The 27,679-nt window shown below is 43.3% G+C and overlaps 1 protein-coding gene across 6 annotated transcripts in view; it reads left to right on the top strand.

The window, feature by feature from the left end:
- Positions 1-27,679, top strand: part of CAPN3 (calpain 3) — a 156,037-nt gene that overhangs the window by 33,238 nt on the left and 95,120 nt on the right. For all 6 annotated transcript variants that reach the window (XM_018569499.1, XM_018569497.1, XM_018569498.1 and 3 more), the window contains exon 2: positions 25,784-25,853. In XM_018569499.1, the coding sequence (XP_018425001.1) occupies positions 25,784-25,853 (70 nt within the window). The remainder of the gene's footprint in view (positions 1-25,783; positions 25,854-27,679) is intronic.

Genomic DNA, 27,679 nt, shown 5'->3' with positions numbered 1-27,679 from the left:
AAGGCTTTTTTTTCTCCATTTTTTGTTTACATGTTAACATCCACATTTTAGGCCTGAAAATGACTTAAAACGGCCAAACATTATCAGGGTTATTCACAAAATGGTGAAGAGTTTGGAGAAGGCAGGAGAAGTTAACAATCTTGGTCAACATAGCTGATTTGGAAAAATTCTCCATTTCAGCTCACTTTCCAGTTCAGCTATGTTGTCCTAGATTGTTCACTTCTCCTGCCTTCTCCAAACTCTTCACCCTTTTGTGAATAGCCCTGTATATATTTTCTGAAAGCCAAGACCCTATAGAATAAAATGGTGGCAGTTACAAATTTTTATGTTGCACGACATTAGCGAACTTATTATCAAACCCCAAAAGTTTGTGAAACATGCACTTAAGTAAAATTTAGTGCCCCAAAACACTATATAAAACCATTATTCCGTAAAATATAAACCATGAGATTACAACGAGTAAAGATACCCAACATGCCAGGTTAAAAATTGTATGTGTCCGTGAAACTGCGACAAAATTCAGTATCCCAAATAGTCCATACACAACGTTTTAAAAGCCCCTACAGGTCATCAGTTTAGAGATATGCGTAAATATTGGCCATAGAAATATTGCTCTCACTCTGCCATGTGCAGCAATACTCAACATGTGTAGCACAATCTTCGTTTTCGTACATAGGTGCACCCGACGCGTGATGATGTGCGTGCCTGTGGGGGCGGGGGAAGTTTAAAACATTTTTTTGATTATTTTTACATTTATTTATTATTATTATTTTTAAAACTGTTTTTTTTTAAACTTGATGACCGGGGTGTTTATACCCTCTTCCTGTCCAGGCCATTTTTCAGTATTCAGGACTGCGGTACTTTGACTGACATTTATTCCGTCATGCAACGCTGTACTGAAATTAATTTTATACCATTTTTTGGGGACAGATAGAGCTTTCTTTTGGTGGTATTTAATCACCACTACAGGGTTTTTTTTTTACTATATAATGAAAAAAGTACCAACAATTTTGAAAAAAAAACTGTTCTCCCTACGTTATGTTATAAAACATTTATTATTACCCAATTTTTTGGTAAAATATAAAAGACGGGGTAACGTCGGGTAAATAGACACAAAACATGTCAAGCTTTAAAATTGCGCGCACCTGTTAAATCGCAAAAAACTACCATACTCAAAATTGACCATAGTCTACGCTTTAAAAGCTTTTACCGCTCATCAGTTTTGTGTTATCCGTGATTAATGGCCCTAGAATTATTGCTCTCACTCCGACGTTCGCGGTGATATGTAACATGTGCGGCGCAATGGATGTAATCGGCGTTTTCGCACGTAGGCGGGCTTGTTGCTATCACATAGGGAGCAAACAAGCTCCCTATGTGATAGGCAATTTGCAGTGGCAGGTCCTCTTTATGGAGACATCAGGGGTCTTTAAGACCCCTAATGTCACCTTGGGACCCCCAGAGAAGCTGATGAAGCAGAGACCTGCCTCACCAGCTTCTCTCCGGTTTCTGTACCGGAGAGTGACACTGAATGCAGGCAGTGATGTAACACACATCACTGCCTGCATTCAGAAGAGGAGAGGAGATCAAACGGAGCTTGTGTACTGAGCTCCATTTGATCTTCGGCCGCAGAGCAACTGTTCTGGTCCCGGGCTCCCACCGGGAACAGCAGAACCCGGGATCGCCAGCAGCGGCAGCGACGGAGGGGGCGCGCACACCCGACCACATATTACAAGCGATCGGGCATCTCTACAGATGCCCGAACGCTTGTATGTAAACAGCCATCGCTGTAAAAACGCCCACCCGCCCTCAAGAAGCTGATGTCCGGCCGTTTAATTAAAACGGCTGGACAGCAGGTGGTTAATTGCTATCACAAAGGGGGGGGCTTACAAGCCCCCCATGTGATAACAGATTGGTGGTGACAGGTCCTTATTAAGGTGATACCAGGGGTCCAAAAGACTCCTAGTACCACCTTTCCACTCTAAGGAAGCTATTGAAGTGCAGATTGCACTTCAATAGCTTATTGCTGGGCTTGAGAGCTCAGGGACCGGAAGTGATGCAATACGCGGCACTCCTGGTCCCATAGAACGGGGAGGAGGTCGGTGAATAGACGTTCACCGCTCTCCTCCCCAGCTTGTCACGAGACGGCCCAACAAAGTCATCTCGTGGAGTCATCTCGTGGCCTAATGAAGTACTGATGGGGTGGTCATAATAATCTGGCCACTCAGTGTATATTGTCAGTGACTGATTATTAAACAGCCAGGATGGTGGATGCAGTCGTGCTGTTGCTTCATGAAATAATGTCAAGGAACGTGCACTCTGAATGCAAACAATTGTCTTCTGATTGATGTCTTTCGTACTAGCTGTTCCATCATCCATAGTGACGTTGTGGCCGTCATGAAGTCACTCTACCTATTCTTCTGAGCATGTCCAGCTCAGGCAGTGGGTGTGCATATTTTGTGAACACGTATGCAAGGGTTGCAAGCCAAAGAGCCATCTTACAACAGAAGTCGAGGATATTGGTCGGGGGAGAGTTTAAAAAGGAAGGACAAAAAAAGTTAAATGCAGAAGGAGCTTAAGCTGGTGTAAGTCCTACCCTCAGCATCTAATATAGAAAAAAAAAACCTGGTGTTTAATATCACTTTAAGCAGTAAATGGTCTTTTAAAAAAAAAACCAATGACCTCTGTAGCTGCAGGCACTGTGGAGCAATTCATCCTCAAAAGTCACAGCAGAATCAACAAAGATAATAAAGTTGATCTCTCAGCAGCTCAGCTTTCCCGGCATCTCTCTCCTAGCAGTAATTTAGCAGCCTTTCAGCCTTCTAATCTCTAATGTAAACACAGAGCAGGTGCTTTGGAAGGAGGAAGTAGGGTGAGCTAAGCTGTCATTCTTATTGTTCCCTTGCTACCTGTTGAGTCACTAGCCTAGAAACAATCTGTACATACTAGTCCTTGCACATGACTGCAGCGGCTGCCACTGTGAGACTGCAAGCCAGTCTGGAAGTATTGCTGTTCTTATTTCTTAAAAATACATAATTTGCTCTACTTTGCTTTACTCATCTTTTTTTTATTGTGACATCGCAAAAATAAGCAGATCCAGTGAACTTTTACCACATCAGCAATGTGACATTTAACTGCAAGACAAATCTATATATAGTATACAGTTTATACAGTATATGTACAAATGTTCCATTTCATCTGGAAATGGAACTGTCCACATTTTCCTGGAAATAGGATTTCCACAAAATGAAAATATGACTAAAGTGATGGGGAAATACTTAAAGCCCAATTAAACCCTTATGTTTTATTAGTATAGTTGAGTGAGACTCCCTAAAAAGTAAAGTACCGGTATGTGTCAGTGTTTCTTTTCTAATGTGCTAGTACTGTAGTCCTATATCAAACTCCCGTGCTATCAGCACGCTGGTAATCTGGACCACTGATTTCACACAAAGTACAGCAGTCTGGATCCTCAGTGGTCCAAAGCTCCCTACACAGTCACAACTACTGGGATCCAATCAGAAACACTCATGCTCCCTGAGAACAGTTGTTGATTGGAGCACTGTGCAGGAAGCATTCTGCCAACAGTGGCAATTTGATATTGGTTTTTCGCCAGCCTGACTACATCACACTAAAATAAAAATAAAGGCAAAACCTGTTTATTTTTTTTTAGGTTTCGATAGAGTGGTCAAGGGTTAGAACCACTGTCAGGTTTATATTAATGTGTTCCGGTTAGGGAGATTCACGCTCCCTAATCGGGACACACCGGAGATCACCAGTATCACTTGAAATAGAAGTGAGTATCAATACAAAATGTTGATGTTCCAACAGAACAGGAATAGAGTAGAAATCTTCCAAAGGGGACACTTGTTCCTGTGACAGCTGCCTAAGAGGGGATACCCCCTTATATTGGAAAGATTTCTCCTCACATCTTGTTAAGTTTACAGGGCTGGAAGTGAAGGAAAATCTCACTAATGTGACACAGATGGCAAAAAAAACTGTCCCCTCCGCTACTCTGTCCAAAATGGGGGAACAAATGGTTAGCCCTTAGATTTACTAATCTTTAACAATACATAAAGGTTCAAGTGAGCTTAAAATGTTTTGTATGCATAAATCGTTGGTTGTATTAAATGTGAATAGATACTGTTTGAACATTTTATTTTCACCTCTAGAGTGGCATATAGTTAGAGACACTTCATATCGATGGAAATGTGCCAAACTCAAGAACAAAAGAGGCCAAACAGGGATAACAAGTCCCGTTCTCGTATTATTGTCTGTTGTGAATGCATTCCAAACTGCTAAGCACATTTAGAAAGCGGCTTTTCCACTGAACTCTGGGAGACCCGCAATTTATCACCAAACTCACTTTTTACTACTATGTTATACAATAATTAAACAAACACACACTAGGATGAATGACACAACTATGAAGTAAAATACAATAGGGGAATTTATGAACGTGTTTGCAACAAAATGTTTAGGCGAAAAGACAAAAATGTCATGCTAACAAATTGCAAAGTTCTAATTCTATGTTCTTCCAACATATTCTTGTTTGCGACTGTGCAAAGTTATGCACATACAAAAAAGAACATCCTAGGATCCACCAGGGCAAGGGAGGTAAAAGGTAGTGATGAACTTAGCCCAAGTCCATGCAAAACTCTGACTGACACCCCCCACTGCTGACCCAATCAGCTGTGGCAGGGTGATTACCCAACCCTTATATGTAGCTGCAGGGCGAGAATGTCCATGCCACAACTGATTGGGCCGAAAAGTGGGGGGTGTCAGTCATAGTTTTGCACGGGTGTGGGTGAACTGGGTCTGCACCAAGTTGCCACTCACCACTAGTGATAAGTGCGTCTGTGTGTGAACGTGGAGCTGCTTGAAAAAGTGTTGGTGGGACTAAGACAGAGGTGTGCAACTCCCACCCTTCAGCTGTTGTGAAGTCCTATGAGGCTTTGCAAGACTGACAGTTACAGCCATGACTCCAAATACCGTATATATTTTTTTCTTTTAGCTTTCATGGTGTGTGCTTATATTTTCTGAGCTGCGAGACCGTCTTTTCAATATTTTTTTGTCTTGCCAATGTCTTCGTAGGTTAAAGCGACGGATGCTTACCTTGACAAGTTGACAATAGGATGTAATGAGTTATGTCAGGAGACATTTACTAACTGATACTCTTTGAAAAAATTAAATACTGTCAGAGCTTTGTACACCTTTTCACTGAATGGCAGGAAAAAGTGTTTTGTGTGATCTTATTGGTCCCATGTAGATGGGCATAATAATGCACTCCAGTCTCAGGCTCTTCGTTTCAGCCGCAGGTAATCCGCTCCAAGTCTCATGCTCTCTGCTCTAGCCTCCGGCTCCCTGCTCTAGCCTCAGGCTCTCTGATCCAACCTCAGGGTCTCTGCTCCAAGACTCAGGCTCTCCTCTCCAGCCTCACTCTCCCCAATCAAGCCTCAGGCTCTCCACTCCAGTCTCAGGCTCTTCGCTCCAGTCTCATGCTCTCTGCTCCAGTCTCGGGCTCTCCGCTAGACATGTGCACTGCCAAAAAATTTGTTTAGTTTCGTTTCGTTTTAAATTCGGATTTGTGTTATTTCGTTTTTCAGGATTCGGGTGTGAAAATCAATTCGGATTCGGAATTCGGATTCGGACGAAATTCGGTAGCGGTCGTACGAATGTTCGTTTCGTTTTCTGTTCTTATTCGTTTCTTTTTCGTTTCGTTCGTTTGCAGCAAAAGTGACATTTGAGGGGAAAAAAATATTTTTCTCCTCTAATGTCACTTTGCTCCAACGAACGAAACGAATAAGAAACGAATAAGAAACGAATAAGAACAGAAAACGAAACGAACGTTCGTACGAACGCTACCGAATTTCGTAAATGGAAATTCGGATTCGTTTGCATTCGTTATGTCTGTAATTCGGAATTCGGATACATCCGAATGTCCGAATTTCCAAAAAATTTGTCCGAATTTGTTCGGAACGAAACGAATCGCACATGTCTACTCTCCGCTCCAGTCTCAGTCTTCCGCTCCAGTCTTTGTCTCTCCCCTCCAGTCTCTGTCTCTCCTCTCCAGTCTCTGTCTCTCCCCTCCAGTCTCTGTCTCTCAGCTCCAGTCTCAGGCTCTCCGCTCCAGCCTCCACCTTGTGTGGGTGTGGCATCTAGTGGGACCTGAGGGGGATCAAGAAATGTAAATCCCCCAGATTGTAATGTAGAAAGTTTATTGAAGACTAATTAAGTAAGCATGGGCTTTCAATTTCCATAGATACTGTATGCCCTATGAATAAAAACTGTGGCTTCCAAACTGCGTTAAGTCTGAGGTCAAATGGTCTTTTACTACCAGGAGCATTAGGGGTGTTTTACATCAATAGATATTTAGATGCAGACAGTGTTTTGTTTTCAATCTGGGAGGATGGCATCGAGATTTGAGGATCAGCAGTTAGCAGAGCCTGTAAAAGCAATTAGCAAATATGTCTTATCCCATGTACATATATAAGTACCAACTATAGACATAAAAGTCATAAACATGTCTTGATAGGATTATTTTAATTACAGCTGAACTCCTGCTTTACCCTGAGTCTTGCACAGTTGTATAGGACCCTCTCCTTTACTGAAATTGCTTACTCGCAGTGTGCATTAGAAGCTACATTTTATTTCAGTTCTTTCAATCATGGAGGTTCAGCATTACATGTGGACGTTACTCAGGGCAGTCTGCATGCAAATGCTGCCAGCATTGGAAACAACTATTTCTCCTAACATCCACCCATCAAGGCATTTTGATATTTAAATAACTGCTCCCAAGGCCTAGCCCACTGCTTGTAACCTACCTGAGGTCTCTTACTAGGAGTACTGAGGCAGTGTGCAGTGATGCTTTCAGGAAGCTATGTACAGCAACCTGCTGGCACCTCAAACCAGCCATGATCGGTCTGCATTGCATAGGGAAGCACCCAGTGATGACAAAGGTTTTATTTAAAAAATATAAGCAGATTAAACCTCAACACCAAACTGATCTCTTTCCCACATGTACAAAAAGAGAAGTAGACAGTTCCTCTTTTGTGCTGCTACTGTTCATAGTCCTTGTTTGCTGTATTTGTCTCTTGTTATGAAAGTTCAAGTAACAGCAGCCATGAAACAATCTCAGGAAGCAAAATAAAACTATATTACCATGGGATGCAGATTGTGATTCTGTTCAGAGAAAATGTATGGGCCAGAAGAAGGGAGAAAAGGATGTCCCTATGCTCGGGTTCCCACCTTTCCGTGTGTAGCTATGCATTTTTATGCACTTTGTTAGCATGCATTTCCATGCATGCTGATGCATGTTTTTATATGTTCTATGCTTCTTTGGTAGGCCAATGAAGTGTTGAGTAGAGTTGAGATTGCTATTGAAAGGGCCGGTTACCATGCGCTGGAAATATGTCAAAATGCATGTTACATTTCTTGTGCTGACATTGCCATCAATAGGGCTTACAGCCTACATCCACACACTAAAAAATGGATTTTAACTTAATTTAACAACACACAACACTGCAGCACACAGATGGAAAGTAGCACCGTTAAAAACAAAGGCAAAGTTGTGTGTATGCATTAATGCAAGTTCATATGTGCATATTCAATCACAAAGGTGTGAGCGGGGCGTAGTCAAGCCTTAAAAATAAAGCTCTAAGGTGGCCATACACTTTACAACCCTCGCAAGACTTTGTCTTGCGAGGGTTGTAAAGTAATTTAACCACTTGCCGTCCGCCCGTTGTAAAAAAACGGACGGCACGGCACTGCAGCACTGCAGACGGCATTTTTTTTCTGCTCGCACGCGCCCCCTAGTGGGCACGCAAGGGCAGAAAAGACCCGACCAATGCAAACACCCGTTACCGGGTGTTTCACATATAGACGATCGGCGGCTCCATAGCCCGCCGATCGTCTATATGTGCTTGTTTTTTCATCAGCTTCTTTTGGGGTCCACAGGTGACATTAGGGGTCCTAGAGACCCCTAATGTCTCCATAAAGAGGACCTGTCAGTGTGCCTTTGCTATTATATAGGGGGATTGTTATCCCCCTATATAATAGCAATAACAATAATTGCAAAAAATATATATATAAATAAATAAAATAAAAGTCACATATAAAAAAAGTGAAAAAAAAAAACCCAAAATGTTTAACTCCCCCGCCCCCACGTTTACGCACCTATAAACGTAAATACACGTCTGGTGCCCCAGCGCGCAAAAATGACAATTGCGCTACACATGTTACATATCGCCGCGAACGTCGCAGTGAGAGCAATCATTTTAGGGCCATCAATCACTGATAACACTAAACTGATGAGCGGTAACAGCTTTTAAAGCGTCGCCTATGGCCAATTTTGGGTATTATCGTTTTTTGAGGTTTCGCGCGCGCACGCAATTTTAAGGCTTGACATGTTTGGTGTCTTTTTACCCGACGTGACCCCGTCTTTTATATTTTACCAAAAAATTGGGTAATAATAAATGTTTTATCATTTAATATAGGGGAAACAGTTTTTTTTTTTAAATTTCTGTAATTTTTCCTTAATATAGTTTAAAAAAAAACCCCAGTGGTAAAAATACCACCAAAAGAAAGCTCTATCTGTCCCCAAAAAAGGGTATAAAATTCATTTCAGTACAGCGTTGCATGACAAAATAAATGTCAGTCAAAGTACCGCAGCACTGAATACTGAAAAATGGCCTGGATGGGAAGGGGGTTTAACACCGCGGATGTCAACTGGTTAAAAAACGTATGATCTGTCCATCTTGGACAGGCAAATCGTACTTGCGATCATCGCAAGCCCGCCCCCCTGAGGAGCAGGCTTACGATGACTGCAATGAGGGGCAGGCTTCCGATCACTGCAAACGGGCAGTGTACGCGTGCGCACACCGGCCCGTTCGGCAGTTGTCGAACAAGCAGGCCACTAACCCGCCGAGAATGGTACGATTCTCGGCGGGTTTTCCAGCCTGCTTGTTCGACAGAAGACGTGCCACCGTACAGTAGGAACGGTTGCACGCCTTCCATACACTTTGTGATTATCGTACGATCTCGGTATTTCCCGCGATTCTCGTACGATAATCGTACAGTGTATGGGCACCTTAAGTGACCATACATAATTTCTTCTGAAAAATTCAGGAACCCAAATTGCACTCTGGTTTAGGGAAATATGAAATCAATATTTAATACATCGCAGTGGTGCCTTTGTGATGATCAAGTCCTGCAATGGTGTGAAACAATTATTTGTATAAATACTCTTGGATTTGCTATGTTTTTTCCCCCAAACAGTTGAACATGAAGCAAAACTGGAAATGAACAGATTGCAAAAAAATTTAGTGACAGTTTAAAGAAGAACTCCCAACATTAACAAAATTAACCCTTGCAGTGGGGCTACCCCTGCACAAGGGTTAACTGCTCATTTTTGTCTAGGGACTGGATCAAAGAAAATATACTCACCTGATCCTCAATCCTGCCTGGCTGCTAGGCCGGTCCTCATAGCCTCTTCTAGCCTAGGTTCCGGCAGGCTAAGCACCTAGGATGACACTGAGGGACATACCACAGCTGGAGCGGAGGGACTGAGGACCAGGTGAGCATATCTTCTGTACTCCAGATTTTGTTAATTTCTTCTTTGAACAGACTCATCATGTCATGGGGGCTGCTGCAGGTATAAAGTATAGTAAAGTAAAGAAACCTAGAGGTGCTTCTAGATATCTGTACCACCCACACATATTCCTATTAGCCCATCACTATCATTGGCAGACTTACTGGTCAATAGGAATGCACAGGAGGCAGGGAGGAGATGGCAAGGTTTGACACTATGAGGAAATGCCATCGTTTTTCCCATTGTGACAGGAATTGTTGGGGGGCCACATCAGATTTCCTTCTTCCTCCCACTGACTGGAGCTTGGGGCTTACCCTCACTCTAAGGTCTTCGTAATGCTAGGTGCTGGGAGTGTAGGGAGTGCAGTTATGAGTACATATAACTGAAGGTAAATTCTACTTTTTTAGGATTTCTTTCCTATATTTTCACCTGGTGATCCGGCCAGTAACACACATCTCAAGGTGTCTCCACTATGGAGAAGCATGCCATGCTAGTACATCTAAAACAACCCCTACCACAGCGTGAAAATGCTGCTGTTCAAGGGTGGCCCCACCTTTGGAAAGCAGCATTGTCACCCTGTGGTGGGAGCTGTGTTAGATGTACTAGCAGATTTAAATGAATGTGACTAGCAAATTAAATCCAAACTCCAGATATAACACGTTTTAAGCAGCTACACAGTTTTTCTTTCTTTTGGAATAAAAGTTTTACATGAGTGAATAAAAGCTGGCCATTGTAAGCACCCCTGTCAGTGTTAAATGGTTTGTCTCAATCCTTTATCTGGTATGCTACATGGACAGCTTGGTCTTAACCCTTTCCTTGCCTAAGCCTTTTTTTTTTTCCTCTCGTTTTTTGCAAACATCATATAATCCACATTTTAGTGTGAAAATTACTTCAAACCCCCAAAATATTACATATTTTCTGAAAGCCAGCACCCTGTAGAATAAAATGGTGGCCGCTGCAAATTTCTTTTGCACGATATTGGTGCAACTCTTTATCAAACCCAAAAATGTTGTGAAAAATTAACTTAAAGTGACATTAAACCCTCAGATTTTTTAACATAAACCAATACTTTAATGTGCGCCTTACTGTAATCCATGGTTGTTTCCCTTCTCTTTGCTGCTCTTCCTTTTAAATCTGTATCTGTTCTCATGCTGGGCAGAACTTCTGTTTTGCAGCAGACCGCCTTGTCTCTGGAATGGATACATGGTGTCTGTGTGTAGGTTTGCAACCTGAGCCAGCACTACAAGAAGAGGCACTCAGCTGCAAAGGGAAGTTCTCCCCAAGCATGAGAAGACATGAGGATTAAAGACCTCCTTATTGCACTTCAATAGCTTATTGCTTGGCTTCAGGAGCCGAGCAATGACAGCTCAGGGAGAACGGAAGTGATGCAATCCGCGTCGCTCTCGGTCCTATAGAACGGGGGAGGAGAAAAGCGAACGGATGTTAAGTGAGATTTCTGCTGTTATTTTGCAATCAAACAATCAAAACATGGAATGAAGGTACAGTTACTAACAATATTACTTGCATTGCCATCTGACACAAAGTTGATTTTTCACTTTAATTTCAGATGCAATAAGATCGAGATTCCAGTTTGATTTTTTTGAAATTTTCACGGATACAGTTCCATACCCCAGGCATTTGGTTTGGATACCTCCACTTAAGCACCGCTGCCCTATATATTCCTTTTAATGGCTTTAGTTACATCTTATGGAAATAATTGCTTATTACAGTTCGATTTATTTGTACACAACGAATTTAATGCAAAAAAATGCAGTTCAATTTTCGAGTCACTGTCTGCAGTGCAGGCCACCATGCAGATGTGACTATAGGATGATCTAGGAACTGGCCAGACATCGTATCTGTTGTATTGTCATATTAACGTTAATAATATTTTGATGCTTGGTGGAATCATAATGAGAAAATGTAATCTGCAAATGTATTCAACACAACAGTAAAGTACTCAATAGATGTTATCAATCAAATGTATTTAGTTTCAAGAACCATTAAATATTAATTATTTTTATAGTTGTTTATAGAGCAACTAAAGGAGGAAGGAGACACAGCATGCAAATTATAGTACATTATGATCTCTACTGTTATCCTGGCATTTAATATGTGTACTAGGTGTTTTATGTGATAATAATGACAGTATAAGCCGTTAGTGTACAGAAGTCATGTTCTTAGAAGAGAACACACAGAACAGGAACAGGAAACGCATCACAGGAAACAAGTGCCACAGAGATGAATCATAGAGTTGCATATAAACTAAACATAACACTCATAACATCTCCCTCTTAATAAATGATCATTGTGAAATTTGGATGAATCCTTGTAATAACATATTTACAGGTTAAGTCTTTTGGGCGGTTGTGAATGTCTACCACTGCGTGTAAAGACTGACCCTCGTTGTATAAAGTGTTTCTTAGCCCTCTCCGAGGTTACTGGGCTCTTCTCACCACTTACTGGCATGCTCTGCTCTTCACTCCCGTCCGATATACAGGTGAAACTCGAATAATTAGAATATCGTGCAAAAGTAATTGCAGTAAGTGCTGCAAAAGGGGCCCAAACCAAGTACTGAGTACATATGCATGCTTGTACTTTTCAGAGGTCCGATATTGTTCTATGTACAATCCTTGTTTTATTGATTGCATGTAATAATCTACTTTTTTGAGGTTGTGGATTTGGGGTTCTTGGGGTTTTCATGAGCTGTAAGCCATAATCATCACAATTATGACAAATCACGGCTTGAATTATCTTGCTTTGCATGTAATGAGTCTACCTCATATATTAGTTTCACCTTTTATGTTGCATTAGTGAAATAAATGAACTTTGCACGATATTCTAATTATTCGAGTTTCACCTGTAACTGCTTGCTCTGGACTGTCATTAACATTAGTCTGTGGCATCATCACTGTACATTCCCTACCACCAATTGGTGAGTTTGCCCTTGCATTACCGGGCGAGTCTGGCCTGTCAACTGGATAATGTGAATCAGACTTTTCAGCCACACGCAGATCCACACGATTGCGACGATAGAGTTCCATCAATGTCCACAAGATAGGAGCGTGGTGCAACCTTTCGCAGACAAGTACCCATTCTCCAGCGACTTGTTCGATCTCCAGGCAGCGGTTTCATACGGATTCATTCCCCAATATTCAATGCAGGCAAATCTGTTGCAGATGTGTCATATTGTGCCTTGAAAACTTGCCTCTTAAGCCGTAACTTTTCCGGTACCCCTTGTATCACAGAGGGTTCAAGTAACTTGTTGGCCACAGGTAAGGAGGTCTTTAATCATCGTGACATCAGTCTCTGTGCTGGGCTACTATCCATGCCCACAGTTGGAGTGTTCCTCTAATGTAAGATGGCCTTCCACTGGTCTTTACCATCACTTTGTGCTTTCTTGCATAAAATTTTTACAATCTTCACCGCAGATTCAGCTTTGCCGTTAGCCTGTGGATGCCGTGGTGAGGAAGTTACATGCTCAAACTCCCATTCAAGGCAAATTTTCTGAATTGTAAGCTTAAGAACTGAGTGTTGCGGTTTCTGATTGGCTTCCACAATCTCAAATTCAAGTTTGTGCATATGTCCACGTATATGCAGCATTCTGTTCGGAAACGTCCCATTGATTCCATTGCTCCCCTGAATATAATTTCAGTTTGGTGCCACTAGGCTGAAGAGGTGCCCTAGGTGCCAGTCTCATTTTGTCTTTTAAACTCATGACATTACATGTTGCACACGAGTCCAGCTGGCACGGTTGGCATATATTATTTAGTCTGAGATTTACAAACCATTTTTGGCCTTTAGATTGTACAGCACCAATGCATTCCTTCATGTAAACCACATCAGTGCTAAGCAAGTGTGCATTCTCAAGATCTGACATGTGCTCAACTGTGTGCAGTTTCCTTGCTTCTGTTTTACTAGACAAACACACTCCAGCAAAATGATTTAATCTACCACATGCTCTACAGCTTTTCCTATATGCAGGGCACTTTTCTTTCTCTCATATATGCACATTGCCACAGTACCTGCATGATGCAGGCGTGCTCCCAGGTGAGTTGCGTTGGTGATTTTTGTGCTGAAGCTTGTGCTGGTGGTTCTTCAAACTTGGCTGTTGCATATCACAATTGCTGCTTGTAGGTTTAAATCATGTTCTCTCAATAGGTGTCGGCGTGTGCTTTCACTAGTGATACCCAGAACTATTTTGTCACGAATATGTTCATCTCTCAGAGACCCATAGTCACAGCTTGCAGCTTTTTCTCTTAGCCGTGTGACAAAGTTTTCTATTGTTTCACTTTCTCCTTGCTTGCAGCTGCCAAATATATATCTTTCATATATGACATTTTTAGAAGGTCTGAAAAAAGCTTCTAATGCATCCAGGATAGCTTAAGGCCCTGTTCACACCTTTACGTTTTGTCGCGGGTTCAATGCTCTATGAACACTCTACAAAACGTACAAACATGAAAATCCCCCATTGTTTTCTATGGGTATGGTTCACACCTTTCCGTATTTCCGCCCGTCTGAACACCCTACAAAACGGCCTACGCCCAAACAAGTACATGTACTTCTTTGGGCCGTTTTTGTTGGGCGTTTCCATTGGGATACAGCCAAGTTAGCCCTCGGAAACGCGTGTTTGTGGCGCGTTTTTTTTACCGCGAATCGCGGTAAAAATACGGCGCGACAGACGGGAATATTCATTACGCCTAGGTGTGAACCCAGCCTTAGTGTCACTCTTCTGCTCCTCTGTGAGGTTCAGATTATGCTTGTAAACATGAAGGCATTCACTGCCCATAACTCTCCTCAGTGTAGCTGCTTGCACTGCTGCAGGCTTCTCATGTAATCCTGTTGCTAGGGAGTAATCCTCAAACTCAGCTCTGAAGTTATCCCAGTTACTGCTGCAATCCCCACTCACCCTCATTGTCTCAGGTAGTGGAATGCTGTGTGCAGTTGCCATGGTGCTGGTTTTCTTGCTTCCAGTGCTCAGCTTTCAGGACAGGACTGCAATCGCTACAGGAGGCACATTCAGCTCTAAGGCCTCTCACTGCAAGACAGGCAAGCTTTCAGCGTCCCATGAGTAGAAGCAGCGCAGATTCAAGTACTTCTGACACCATGTTTTCTGTGATAATAATGACAGTATAAGCCGTTAGTGTACAGAAGTCATGTTCTTAGAAGAGAACACACAGAACAGGAACAGGAAACGCATCACAGGAAACAAGTGCCACAGAGATGAATCATAGAGTTGCATATAAACTAAACATAACACTCATAACACTATGCCTCACCCCCATCTATCTACAGCCACTATACAGTAGTTGATAACGCATTTTCCCAAGTCTCTAATTATCCTCTGCTCATACAAAACACAGGCGTGGCATATGTAATAACATGCCTTTTTATTATGTGCATTTCAACACTGCCCCCATAACACAAACAGTTCATACCCTGATCCACTCCACCTACACTTAGTTTACATTCAGCCTGGATTTTACAAGTCACCAATGAGCTGGAATTATCAGGCTGCTAAATGGACATTTTGGTGGGATTGCAGCTTCCTTTTTTTGGTACAACATATGCTTGAAAGCATATACCAGAGACATAGCCATCACATCACCATTTGAGCTGTTAGGGTCTGGAACTCACTGCCGCAGGCAGTGATTTTAGCTAAGAGTGTGGAATTGTTCAAGGAACTTTTGGGCGATTTCCTAAGGGGCCGTAATATACAGGGGTATAAGTACTCCTAAGAATGAGATCCTATAGGTTGGACTTGATGGAGTAATGTCTTTATTCAACCTCAAATACTATGTAACTATGTAATCACACTGCAGTCACCTTACCGCAGTGTTAATGGCTCCTGCAGCTCAGTGGCTCCTGCAGCCCCCCCCCTTACTTGCCAGCAGTCCTAGCAACAGTGAAGATCACACTTCCACTCTACTGCTTCTCCTCCAGCCGAACTCAGGCAGGAGATAACTCCGCCCCTCCCCGGCTCTACAATGTGGCAGGGGAGAGGATTGCATGTTCAGTGTAATTAGGTTCCTTGCGACGGTGCAGTTTTTGACTTGCGGCTGCACAGAAATTAAGGACCCCTAGACCTCCCTCCTGCTCCTGACCGGGCCCCATAGTGGCTGCGTAGGCTGCTATAGTGGTAGTTACGCCACTGCCTGAAGGAAACCCACACAAACATAGGGAAAACATGAAAACTCTATGCAGGTAGTATCCTGGTCACAATTCAAACCAAGGACCCCAGTACTGCAAGGCTGATATGCTAACCACTATGCCAAAGTACTGGCCACTATTGTTGTATGCATTTATGAGATTTTGTAGTTTACCTATATAGGTGGTTTGAGGTTTTTGTCTTCCATTAAACCTTTTATAAATATAGGCAATTCAAACAGAGCATCTCATTATAAAAACAGATAACAGACACTTACGGAACTACCAGGGTCGCAATGGTCGCAATTGCGACCGGGCCCTGGTGTTCCGCCTGTTGGGGGGGGCAGTCTGTGTTATATTATTAAGTAGGGATGCACGTGTGTGGGTGGGGGGAGGGGGGGGGTTAAAAAGCTGTTATTATGTACATTATAATGCATTGCTGGGACTTGTAGTCCTGCATAGTTGGTGGTATTCTGCATTGCTGTATAATCATTATACAGCAATGCAGAATAGAATACCACCAGTGAGCTGGCCGGGTTGCAATCCAGTGTGTTCCAGCACTAAATCGGCCGGAACACACTGGAGCTGATGTGAACTAGCCCTGAAAGTTAAAAAAAAAACATATCTTTTTTTTTTTCTTCTATTAAATAAAAAGTATCAAAATCATGTTTTTATTGGGGGGGGGGCATTAATGGTTTCTTGCACCGGGGCCCTGGGGTTTCTAGTTACGCCTCTGATAACAGAGCTTATTTTCAGTGAAAACTGAATGTCAAAATGATTAGTAGATCCAAAGATAGAGAAAGCTGAAATCATATGATAACCTTGATGGCAAGAAAACTTAACAAGACTTCAATTCCTTCTGTACTCTCTCCAAAAGTAAAAAAATTGACTATAGACTTTAAATGACAGCCTGGATTTATAGCTCTGATCATGTTTTACATTTAGGCCTCATTCACACACAATGCAAGCAAAATTGTATATTGCGTATATACGAGCGTCTATGCGCGTATATGCGTGCATTATATGCAATCCCAGAATGCATCACTCATAATGGAATTTTAATGTGCTGTGCGCATAGACACTCGTATGTGCGCGTAAATATGCAGAGATACGCTGCCTGGACGCATCTCTGTTCCATTCTGTTTTTGCGCAAATATACGCTGCGCAAATATTCGGCTCCATACGCGGCTGTGTGTATGGAGCCATTTATTTGCATATGTTGCATATGGTACAATACGTACGTGCGCTTGCATACGCGCGGCAGTGTGAATGAGGCCTTAAAGGACAATTATACAGTATTCGTGTAATTAATCCCCCACTGCCTTTTTAGCCACAATGTCCTGGGCGGGTCCTCTCTTTATGGCTCATCCACACCATGACCCTGTTCATTACTATTGAGAGGCGTACTCATTGCGGCGCAGAGAGCACAAGATTTTATCAGCTCACCAGATTTCTGCTAGGATGAAAAGGTATCTACCACATATATAACAAAATCCTTTCAATTGTATATCTAACAGACCAAAAAGGAAGCTAACATCACTGGTTGCTGTAGTATGCACGGCCTTTTCTTTTCAAGTCACCTCCTTTTACCCAGCAATGACCTTATGCTGATCTCCTGTGAAAGCCGACAGAAGGATGGCAGACATCCAAATGTTACAAGTCAGCTGCAGAATATCTTGTAGCACAAGGATTTTTCACAGTTGTCTCATATTTCAAGTGTGTTTAGTGTTTGCTTGTGATTAAATCCTCTTGTAGAGTCAGTCCAACTAAAACGTTTTTAGTTTTAGCTTAGTGTATTCTGGGGAAAAATCTACCTAACAATTTCATTGGTTTCTTGTGGATTACAGAGGAGCTTAAAGTGTATTTGAAACCCAAAAGCAAAAATGTCATATATTGCAGCTTACCATTCCTTAGATGTGGTGGCTCCATTAGTTTTGAATGCTTTAGGCTTTATTTAATTTATCATCACCTCATCATCTGGCTGGTACGGTGGCTGCTGCTTATGCCACTGGCTGAATGCCCTTCATGGGAGAGCAGGCAGAGATGGAAGATGCGGGGTGAAGATGGAGGAGACGGGAGGGCCGATGACTGCAGCGGAGGAGGCTCCAGAAGCAACGATGATTGGGAGCCAAGGCAGTGGAGGAGGCTTGTTTTCCCGTGCCAGATAGGAGTTGACTGTGCTGGCAGGGCCCAGCTGAGATCCGGCAGACTGCAGAGTCTCAGGGGCTCTCTGCAGGATCTGTGGGGGTTCGCAGGATCTGTGGGGGGCTTTGCAGGATCCGTAGCGGGCTCTGCAGCCTGCAAAGCCCACCACAGATCCTGCACAGCCCCCCTGAGATCCGACAGACTGCAAAGTTTCAGTGGGTCTCTGCAGGATCTGTGGGGGGGCTTTGCAGGATCCGTGGGGGGCTTTATAGGATCCGTAGGGGGCTCTGCAGCCTGCAAAGCCCACCACAGATCCTGCACAGCCCCCCTGAGATCCAGCAGATTGCAGGGCCTCAGGGGGTCTCTGCAGGATCTGTGGGAGCTTTGCAGGATCTGTGCGGGGCTTTACAGGATCCATAGGGGTCTCTTCAGCCTGCAAAGCCCACCACAGATCCTGCACAACCCCCCTGAGATCCAGCAGACTGCAGGGCCTCAGGGGGTCTCTGCAGCATCCGTGGGGGCTTTGCAGGATCCGTAGGGGGCTCTGCAGCCTGCAAAGCCCACCACAGATCCTGCACAGCCCCCCTGAGATCCGGCAGACTGCAGGGTCTGTGGGGGTCTCTGCAGGAGACAGCTGTCTGAGACCGGGGGGCGTAAACTTTTGTTCTGCCCCGGGCGCCCGTAACTCTGGTTATGCCACTGCATGGGGTACAAAAGTAGCCACCCTGTAGACGGAAGGACAGTGTCAGCATGAATTCAGAGATTATTTGAGGATCTACAGCCAAGTGAAACAGAAATAGGCTACATTTTTGTTAATGGGGTATTTGGATGCATTTTGAATGACAAGGACAAAATAAAAAAGAAAGGTAGTACATCTATAATGCATACACATTTCCCTGTGTTGTATCCATTTAAAGACCCTGCAAGTACATGTTTAATAAATGTTCATCTGCTAGAAATACACTCAGCTCTTAAGTACTGTTGTAGACTAACAGCATTTATTTTTGTGGACTGAGTGGTGTCAACTGGTACTGGTTTAACTGCACACTGTGTGCTGTTATTTTATTTAATTAGAGAAGTGGATTATAATGGGGAACATTACACTGTAATGTTGCTTATTATAATCTATTTCTCTGATGAAATGATTAGACAAGCCACTGTTCTATCAAAGTTGGTGACTAGGTTGGAATGTGTGACACATTTCAATGTAATCCCGCCCAGTTTTTCGGTGGTGGAATGTGTGACCACCAATAGGTCAAGCATTCCAACGCTTTCTCAGCTGTTCCAGGGCAGATCGGCATCACAAATCGTATGTGTAGGAGAACTGATCTGCCCTGGAACACCTCTATCCAACTTTGTGAGTGGGGTGGAATGTGAGCTCACACTCACATTGGGCGGGATTACATTGAAAAGTGTGACCACGTCACCGGTCATACATTGTAACGTAGTCAAAAACTTTGATAGAGCACTGCCATCAGGGGGTATGGCCGGGGGTCTGGGCAGCCTGGGGGGCCTCTTACATGAGTATCAGCTGTACCAGGGGCTGCATGGCAGAGGTGACTGGGGAGGGGGTGGAGGAGGCCAGGCCCCAGCAGCAGCAGGTAAGAGGAGTTGGGATGAGGTACAGGGAAAGGGACCCACCTGAGGCCCTGCAGAGCCCTCCATAGAGAGTCTCAGATGGGCTGTGCAGGATCAATGGTGTGCTGTGCTGGATCTATGGTGTGCTCTGCAGGGTCACTCTCAGGTGGGCTCTGCGGGGTCTCCAGAGTCCAGTGCGGTTCTAAGCCCTGAGTCCAGTGCGTTACTAAGCCCAGAGTCCAGTGCGTTACTAAGCCCAGAGTCCAGTGCGTCACTAAGTCCAGAGTCCAGTGCGTTACTAAGCCCACATATAGCTATATACATGCTATACATAGCATAAAGGTAAAAAATGATATATGCAGTGTTATTCATTTTAGATGTCAAAAGAGTTTTGTGGCTCCCGGTGTTTTATTTTCTGTGGGAAACGGGTCCAAATGGTTCTTGCAGTACTTATAAAAAACTTTTGCAATCTGTTCTGAGGAATTGACCATACCCTATTACGGGCAACAGATTTTTGGGATATACGTACTTCCCTGTTTTTCTTTAATCGAGCGGGCTAATAGTCTACTGCTCTTATTTCCAAATGCATGCATTATTCACTTAACGCTGTCTTTATGCCATTGGTACCCCAGATTTAATGTTTGGTGGAGTTCTACTCTCTTCTGCTGTAATTTTTTAAAAATTTCTACATCCGCATTCTTTTGATACCGGCATTCCAGTTGATGTATATCATCCAATAGTTATCTAATATCTTGATCTTTTTCTCTTTTTTTTTTTTGTTTCAAAAGGGTTTTTATTTTTTCATGGGACACCAGTACCCCTCGTATTACTCCCTTCAGTGCTTCCCATTTCATTGGGAGAGCTGCAGTATCAGATTTGTGGTCTATTATAAATTTGCAATGGCTTGGTTAATCGCCACCTATGTGATTGGATCTTGTATTAAAGTTTCATTAAGTCTCCACATTGCTTGCGCCTTCATTGTGTTTGGAGGTGTAATAGTAAAAAATATTGGTGCATGATCTGACCATATTTGCACTCCTATATTCACTTGTATTTGCCAACTTATTAAGCAATGAGAGACGAAGAAATAGTCTATTCGGCTATAAGAAGAGTGTGTCAATGATCTATGATTGTTTTGATCTATTAGGCTGGGCATGTGGGATATGCACTGATCCCTTCGAAGTATCCATTTTGGGATCCATTGTTAGATTACGCCCCCCCCCCCCCCCCACTACTAAAATTCCTTCCATGAAATTACTCAGTTTGCTAAGTATCTTCATTAAAGCCGCCATTTGACCTTTATTAGATAGATAAATATTTGCAAGCGTATACTGCTTGTCATATATTCTACACTTCACAAAGAGGAACCGCCCCTCCTCATCACTTGCTACCTGGATATCTGTTACCTGTAATGATGTATGGAAGCCTATAGCTACCCCTGGTGATTTACTCTGGGCATAATTGCTCATGTGCCACTTAGAATAATATCTAGTGGACATTTTAGGAATCGAGGAGCATTTGAAGTGTGTTTATTGTAAGTAAAGTACTCAAGTACTTGCTGAATATACATATCACAAAAAATCTGGGAGCATTTATGTGGTACATTAGGGCCCCTAACTTTTAGGGATCCAAACTTTATGTTATTCATTGTACTTATATTCCCCTTTAATCACTAATCTGTTCTCGTGATTCATTCTCTCCTGCATAAAATAATTTTCACCTTTATTCCTACATACCCCTGCACAAAAAACAAAAAAAATCCCACACCAAACATTTATCCTCATACACCAGTTCAATCTCTCCAGGACAGAGTATGGCTTCCGAGCCTATATCAGCAATGCCGGCTTCTACCCGGGGGAGATAGCCCAAGCAATAAGTCAAACCCACGCCTGTTTTATTTTCCTAATGCTATAGGTGTCCACTTTCCCTTGTTTCCCCTCTCCCTCCTCCTCCACTCCTCCCCACCTCTCCCAACCCTTTGAGAAGCTAACTAACCACCTGCATGTAGCTCCGAATCAATTATTTTAATATCTCATATTACCCTGGTAGACAGTTATTTAGTAGAGTGAATGGTATAGGGGGAAGGGAATTTCTTAATTACCTCCCTGTTAAAACCCTCATAAATAAATAATAGCATGTTTGTTCTCCCTTCAAGTCCTTATTTCCCCACCTTCTGTGCTATCTCCCTTTTCATCTCATTATTTTAACCCACAAGCCATAGGTGTGTTATCTTTAGTGTAATTTTATGTGTATCTTTCCTTTGATTAATATATACTAGTGATCACCTCTATCCTAACCCTGTGAAATCTCACATATATGTAATTTGTCTATTTATATCCCCAACTTTCCTTCTCCTTTACGAATCCAGTGTCTTTTAAAAAAGTGTCTTGTTGTATTTATCACAAGTATACCATCCGTGTATATCCCATAACCTATTTAATTCCCTCCCTATCCTCCTCTTACTGCCATTTTCCTTACCCTCCAGAACTCTAAAAATTCTATACCCCCCTCCACCCATCGCTCACCCCACAAATCTAGTACTCCATCTACCCCTGTCCAACCAGGGCACATATTGATATTTAAAAAAAACAAGCATAAAGCGGGGTAAGCATGGGACTAGGAATAATGCAAAGTGTTTATCGTTATTAGACGACTCTCTAATGAGCCATAAGTACTAACATTAAATGCAGAGAACTTCAAATATGTAATGCAATACATTACTTGATATCACTTCCCAAGGGCAGTGTCTTACATTTCATGAATATTTCAACCAAGTTGTACTTATAACTCATTTACCCTCCCAGAAGGGAGGGGAAAAGCAAACAAAAATGGAAAGGGGATGGAAAAAAGATTTTAAAAAAAGGGAAAAGACAGGCAAATTGATGTAAAACTGGAGTCTCCTTATTTATGTCTATTTGGTCGCCTATCCTCCTTGTCCGGCTCAGTCTTTCTAGCTGAAGGATCTGCTGGTTTCCAGGGATCCCATTGCGGTTTCCTCTTATACACCGGCATTAGTGGATCTGGACAATTTTCTAACTCTACCGATGATAAATCCATTTGCGTCAAAAATGTTTGTACATCTTCTGGTGAGTGAATAACGATAAGCCAGCCATTTTTTTTACACTCAGGTGAAATGGGAACCCCCATCGATACTGGATTCCTGCGTCCCTCAGCCTCTGTGTTATTGGACGCTTTGCCCTTCTTTTTGTTAACGTCCTTCGTGAGATGTCTGGGAAAAGGGAGATGCGGGACCCTTTATAATCGAGACCACCTTGTTCCCTGGCCTTCCGAATTATAAGTTCCTTTTGCTGCGACAAATGTCGCAGCAAAAGGAAATGCCTGTATGCTTACATTACCTCTCCATGTAATCCACACCTCTGACTGTGACTTGTGCTTCCATGTGCTGTGTATGGACTTGCTAAGCTCTGCATCTACTCCGCTAAGCTGTATATGGTATTGCTGTGAACCTGTTTCCCAGAGATTCTAGAGGGACCTATCTCCTCATAAGTGGCTACTTCTGTGACGGACTTTAAGTATCCTTTTTTTTCACTTGTAACTCTTGGTTATGAAGGAATAACTCCGCTGCACTTGCTCTTCCTTTTGGGTTATGGGGCCAATGATGCTCGAATCCCAAACTCTCCGCTCCTGACTGAGAGTGACGCCTGGGATTCTAGTCTAACTACCGCACTTAAACCACGAGGGGGAACTGAGAACCGCAGCTGTGATCCCCAGAAATTCAGAAATAGCAACGGTGCATGACAGATATACATTAAAGATCTCCTGGACTGTAGACAATAAATTGTTTTGTCCCATGAGCTCCGGTATGCCCCGCAGGCGGATGTTATTCCATCTTTGACAGTCCTCTAAGTCATCTACTAAGTCATCTACCCGTGACCAGAGGGTTACTACCTGATTTTGTGGTCACTTCATAGCCTCTTGTACATCTGTCTGTGTGTCAATCATAGGCTGTATTATCGACTCCATTGTTTCTATTCTATTATGGAAAGTATGCAAGTCTGATCGTAGTTCTTTCATAACTGCTCTGTGTAGCTCGTCCAGGCGTCTAAACCCTAAATCCAGGTCCTCATTTGTTGGTAAAACGTTCAGGTACTTCCCCAGTATCTTCCATCTCCTTTGTTGTGTCCTGCTGGGCTCTGTGATCTCTGTCTCTCCCCTCTCTGTAATCTCATGTACAATGCGGTTAGGCAGGCTCGCTACTCATCTCATTCCTCACTGCTGCCCTCTCCTTTCGGCTCCTCTCCCCCCGTTCTCTGCTCGTCAGTAAGTCGGCAGGGGAAGTAGCACCGCTCGATCCTGTCTCTGTTATATCCGACAATTGACAGGGGAGCGTTCTGCCGACTTTACGAAAATACGTCCCCATGTCTGCCGCCAGGTCTACTGAGTCAGGCACCTGCAAATCCTTCCTTCTTTTTCTTTTTGCTCATTTTCCACATCTCTGATTTTCGTGACCATCTGTCGGAGGCTTTCAGCTAAAAGAAGAGAAAGTTTGGGGGAAGGGGGTGAAGAAGGAAGGTAGTGAGAGGGGGGGATTGTATGAGGTGGAAAAGGGCAATAGAGTACCGCAGCAGGGGGTAGCAAATGACTAAGGCAACCAAAAGCTGTAGATGGAAAGGACCTATACCTTAAGTACGACAAACCTCATCAGGTGAGGACTTGCCCCAACGAAGATTTTCCTTTCTGTGCGACCTTTGTCCTCTGCTAGGGAACCCTCCAGATACATAATATCATTTAAAACAGAATGATATTTTGATAAAACATTTTTCAAAATAATGTTGCGATCGCACCGGACCGATGGCATTGCCCCCTTCCACCACAGAACGCAAGGAGGATTGCTCTATGCCAGGGGTGCCCACAAAGTCGATCGCGATGTACCAGTCGATCGCGTAGCGATCAGTGGTAGATCGCAATGGCCTCTTCTCCCGCCCATGGTATTTCTCTGGATCCTTGCTGCTCTCCCCATCTGGATGCAGCGGGATCCGAGAAGTGACAGAAGCCCTGCAGCCCGCGGCGGGAGGGGGCGGAGGAAGGAGCCGCTGTCACAGAACTAAGGCGAGCGGTGAGGGGAGAGAGAGGCGGCGGCTGTCGGAACCTGGCCGAGCGTCTCTCTCCTCACCGCTCAGCTCCCGCGATGAGCTGATCACTCCAGTGTTTGTAAATAACTGGGGACACATAGTGCTATGTGTCCCCAGTTATGAATGAACAGGATGTGATTTACATCACTTCCTGTTCATTCATGAGTTTCTCAATGGGGAGAAGCACTCACTACAGAGGCTCCTCCCCATTCAGAAACTGGATGATAGTAAAATATTTTCTGAATGAATGGGAAGCCTCTGTGCTTTCCATTCACTTAGAACAGAGGCTGCAGAAAAAGAGATTGAGGACTTTCTGTCCTCAATCTCTTTTTCTATATTAAAAGGGAAATATCAGGGGGCTGTTTAGACCCCTAATATTTCCCAAAGCTCCCTCAAGAGTTAAAAATTAAATAATAAAAATTAAATAAAAAATAGTAAAAAAACCCTGGAGGCAGGGCACTGTGTGACATCACTGTTTTTTTTTCTTGACACGGGCGCAAAAGGAGCTGGCTACGGCTATGCTCCTGCGGTGCTCGTGCGGCTGCCGGCTGAATGGGTCAGACACTGCAAATGGAAAGGGGCGGGACACCTCTCCCCATGTGCAACATCGGCCACACGAGCACTGTGGGAGGACAGGCTTCTAGGACGCACTGGAATGTAAGCCGGCCAATTCCCTGCGTTCAGGGGCGGGAGGGGGTGTGGGGTTGTATTGAAGTCAATGGCACCACAACCATGCCCCCCGCCCACAGTGCGATCGCCCGCCCCCGGAACGCAGGCACATTGGTGACTGCATTCCAGTCCAGTGCGATCTGCAAAAATAGTGCTTGCAGCATTTTTCCGGATTGCACTGGACTGGAACACAGGCACTAATGTGCCTAGGTTCCAGGTGCAGGCGATCGCACTGTGGGCGAGGGGCCTGCCTGCGGTTCCTGGCTCCGGTGCCCATGATTTCAATGCACCGCCACTTCCCCTGAATGCAGGTGTTTTTTCGTGGGTAGATCTCATTGAGCTCATCATTTGAAAAGTAGATCTCCAGATGAAAAATCGTGGGCGCCCCTGCTCTATGCAATCCAGTGCGTTCCGGCCACTAACTATGCTGGAACGCACTGGATATAGTGTGAACAAGCCCTGAGTTTAACATGTAGTAGTGGATGTGATAGTCTTTTTTAACTATTTCTGAATTATGTATTTATGTGTCTTGTACTTGCATTGTTCATATTCTTCCATTCTCTTGTAGGAAATATGCGAAAATCCTGAGTTTATAATTGGTGGGGCGAACAGAACAGATATCTGTCAAGGAGATTTAGGTAGGATTGACATGTTTACTATACATGTATTTTAGATTTTATATATTTACCAACACTAAAATCTCTGGCAATATGTGTGCAATAGTAGATTTTACTTATTCAGATTACTTATTGTGACTTATTAAAAAATAGAGGCATGTTTGGTTTGTATTTAAAGGTTTTACTATTATTATAGATTTTTAAAGCTTAGCTTCAGGCCAACATAAAAAATATCAATTAATACAGTTATGTATTTAGTACATCCTTTTTACATATACTTATCAAAAGTACCTGAATATGTCTTAATTATAGCTTTCTGTAATTCTGTGAGTCCTTAGACTGGAAGAGGAGGTGTCAGTGCAATTAAGGATCTTTTGCTTTGCACACTGCTGACAGTATAGTAAAGTGAAAATGCATACTGGAGGGCAGAGCAGAGGGATGACATTGTCAGTATGTTACTGCTCTTTCACTGTCCAATATCAAGCAAAGGTTGGGGAACTGCACAAAGACAGTGTAGACTCCAGGGTTGTCGAGGACCTGCTTGTGCTTTAAGGCTTTAAATTACAAATCCTTTGGCACGTAAAACAGTTAATGTATGTGAATTTAGCTATCTGGTTCAACTTTAATGTTAACTATGGGAGTTCCTAGACCAAATAAAGCCTTCAGTACAGCAAAATAATCTGTGTTATTCTGGGTGAAGACCTGGATGTGGGTTGTATCGCTCACAGCTCTGTAATATGGGGATGTGTGTAAGAGCAAAGGTGGCAGCAGACACAAGAATCTGACACAGGATGAGTTTAAAGTGTAGTTTGCAGTGAAATTTGAGAAAACCCCTCTGTATATTTGTTCTGTGTTCCTATTCATACAACGTAATGAAAAATTTTTTTTTAAATATATTTGCCTTTCAGCTGTTTCTTTAGTGGAGGCTTTTGTGCAGATTTTCCATCTTTCAGACTTTCCATCTACAGCTTCCACTCACTAACATACAATGCTTCTAGATCTTTAAGGGGGTTATTCACAAAGCTGCCATAGGCAGCCGAGTAAATAACCGACCCGAAGTGAAGTGAGCCGAGCGCTGTTCGGCTATTCACTTCAGGCTTGTACGGCTGATTTCACCAGCATATGTCTGCAGCTCGACTGAGGCCCTCGGCCAACTTCGGGAGCTGTGCGGGCAATGGTGAATAGCCCGTAGAGCAGCCCTGAACCGAAGGGGTCCTGGGGCCGAAGCTAGCCGACGGATCAGCCGAAGCTACGGCTAGATCCTTTGGCAGCTTTGTGAATAACCCCCTAAGTCTCTAGTTTACAATCGATAATTAAATCTGCCAGCACAGTACAGATAGGATTGATTAGAGAAAACATAACTTTGCACAACCCCCTCCTTAACATTACATAGCAGGAGACTAGGTAGGTTTTTTAAGCAAGCAAAAAGCACTTAAGAATGTAAGCATCATTTTGTTTTTAAATTAATGTGAACATATAACAATAATACAATAGGTGTTATCCCGATTTGGCTGCAAAAGTGGAAATACACTTGAAAGAGCATCTCTAGCCAATATTTTTAAAGTTTTGGAAAGAATGGGGAAGAGTTAGAACCACTTTCAAGTTTTTTTTGCTCATACGAAGTCCAATGAAAGCACCAAACATAGGTCTGAGAGTCCACCTGCTTTAATATTGATAATTGTTCTCAAAGAGACTACACAGAACAGCCACCACACTTTGGGGGTTCAAAGATCTCCCACTGTCCTCCCCCTTCTCCCTTTCCCTCTCCCTCCCTCTCCCCCTCCCCCCCTCTTCTTCCTCCTTACACCCTTCCCCCTCCCCCCTTCCTCCTCCCCCCTTCCTCTTCC

This window comes from Nanorana parkeri, unplaced genomic scaffold, assembly GCF_000935625.1.
Source record: "Nanorana parkeri isolate BGI_ZX_2015 unplaced genomic scaffold, ASM93562v1 scaffold1344, whole genome shotgun sequence".
In the NCBI taxonomy this organism is placed as follows: domain Eukaryota; kingdom Metazoa; phylum Chordata; class Amphibia; order Anura; family Dicroglossidae; genus Nanorana; species Nanorana parkeri.
Note: the sequence above shows the minus strand (reverse complement) of the source record. Positions and strands in the feature narration are given on the sequence as shown.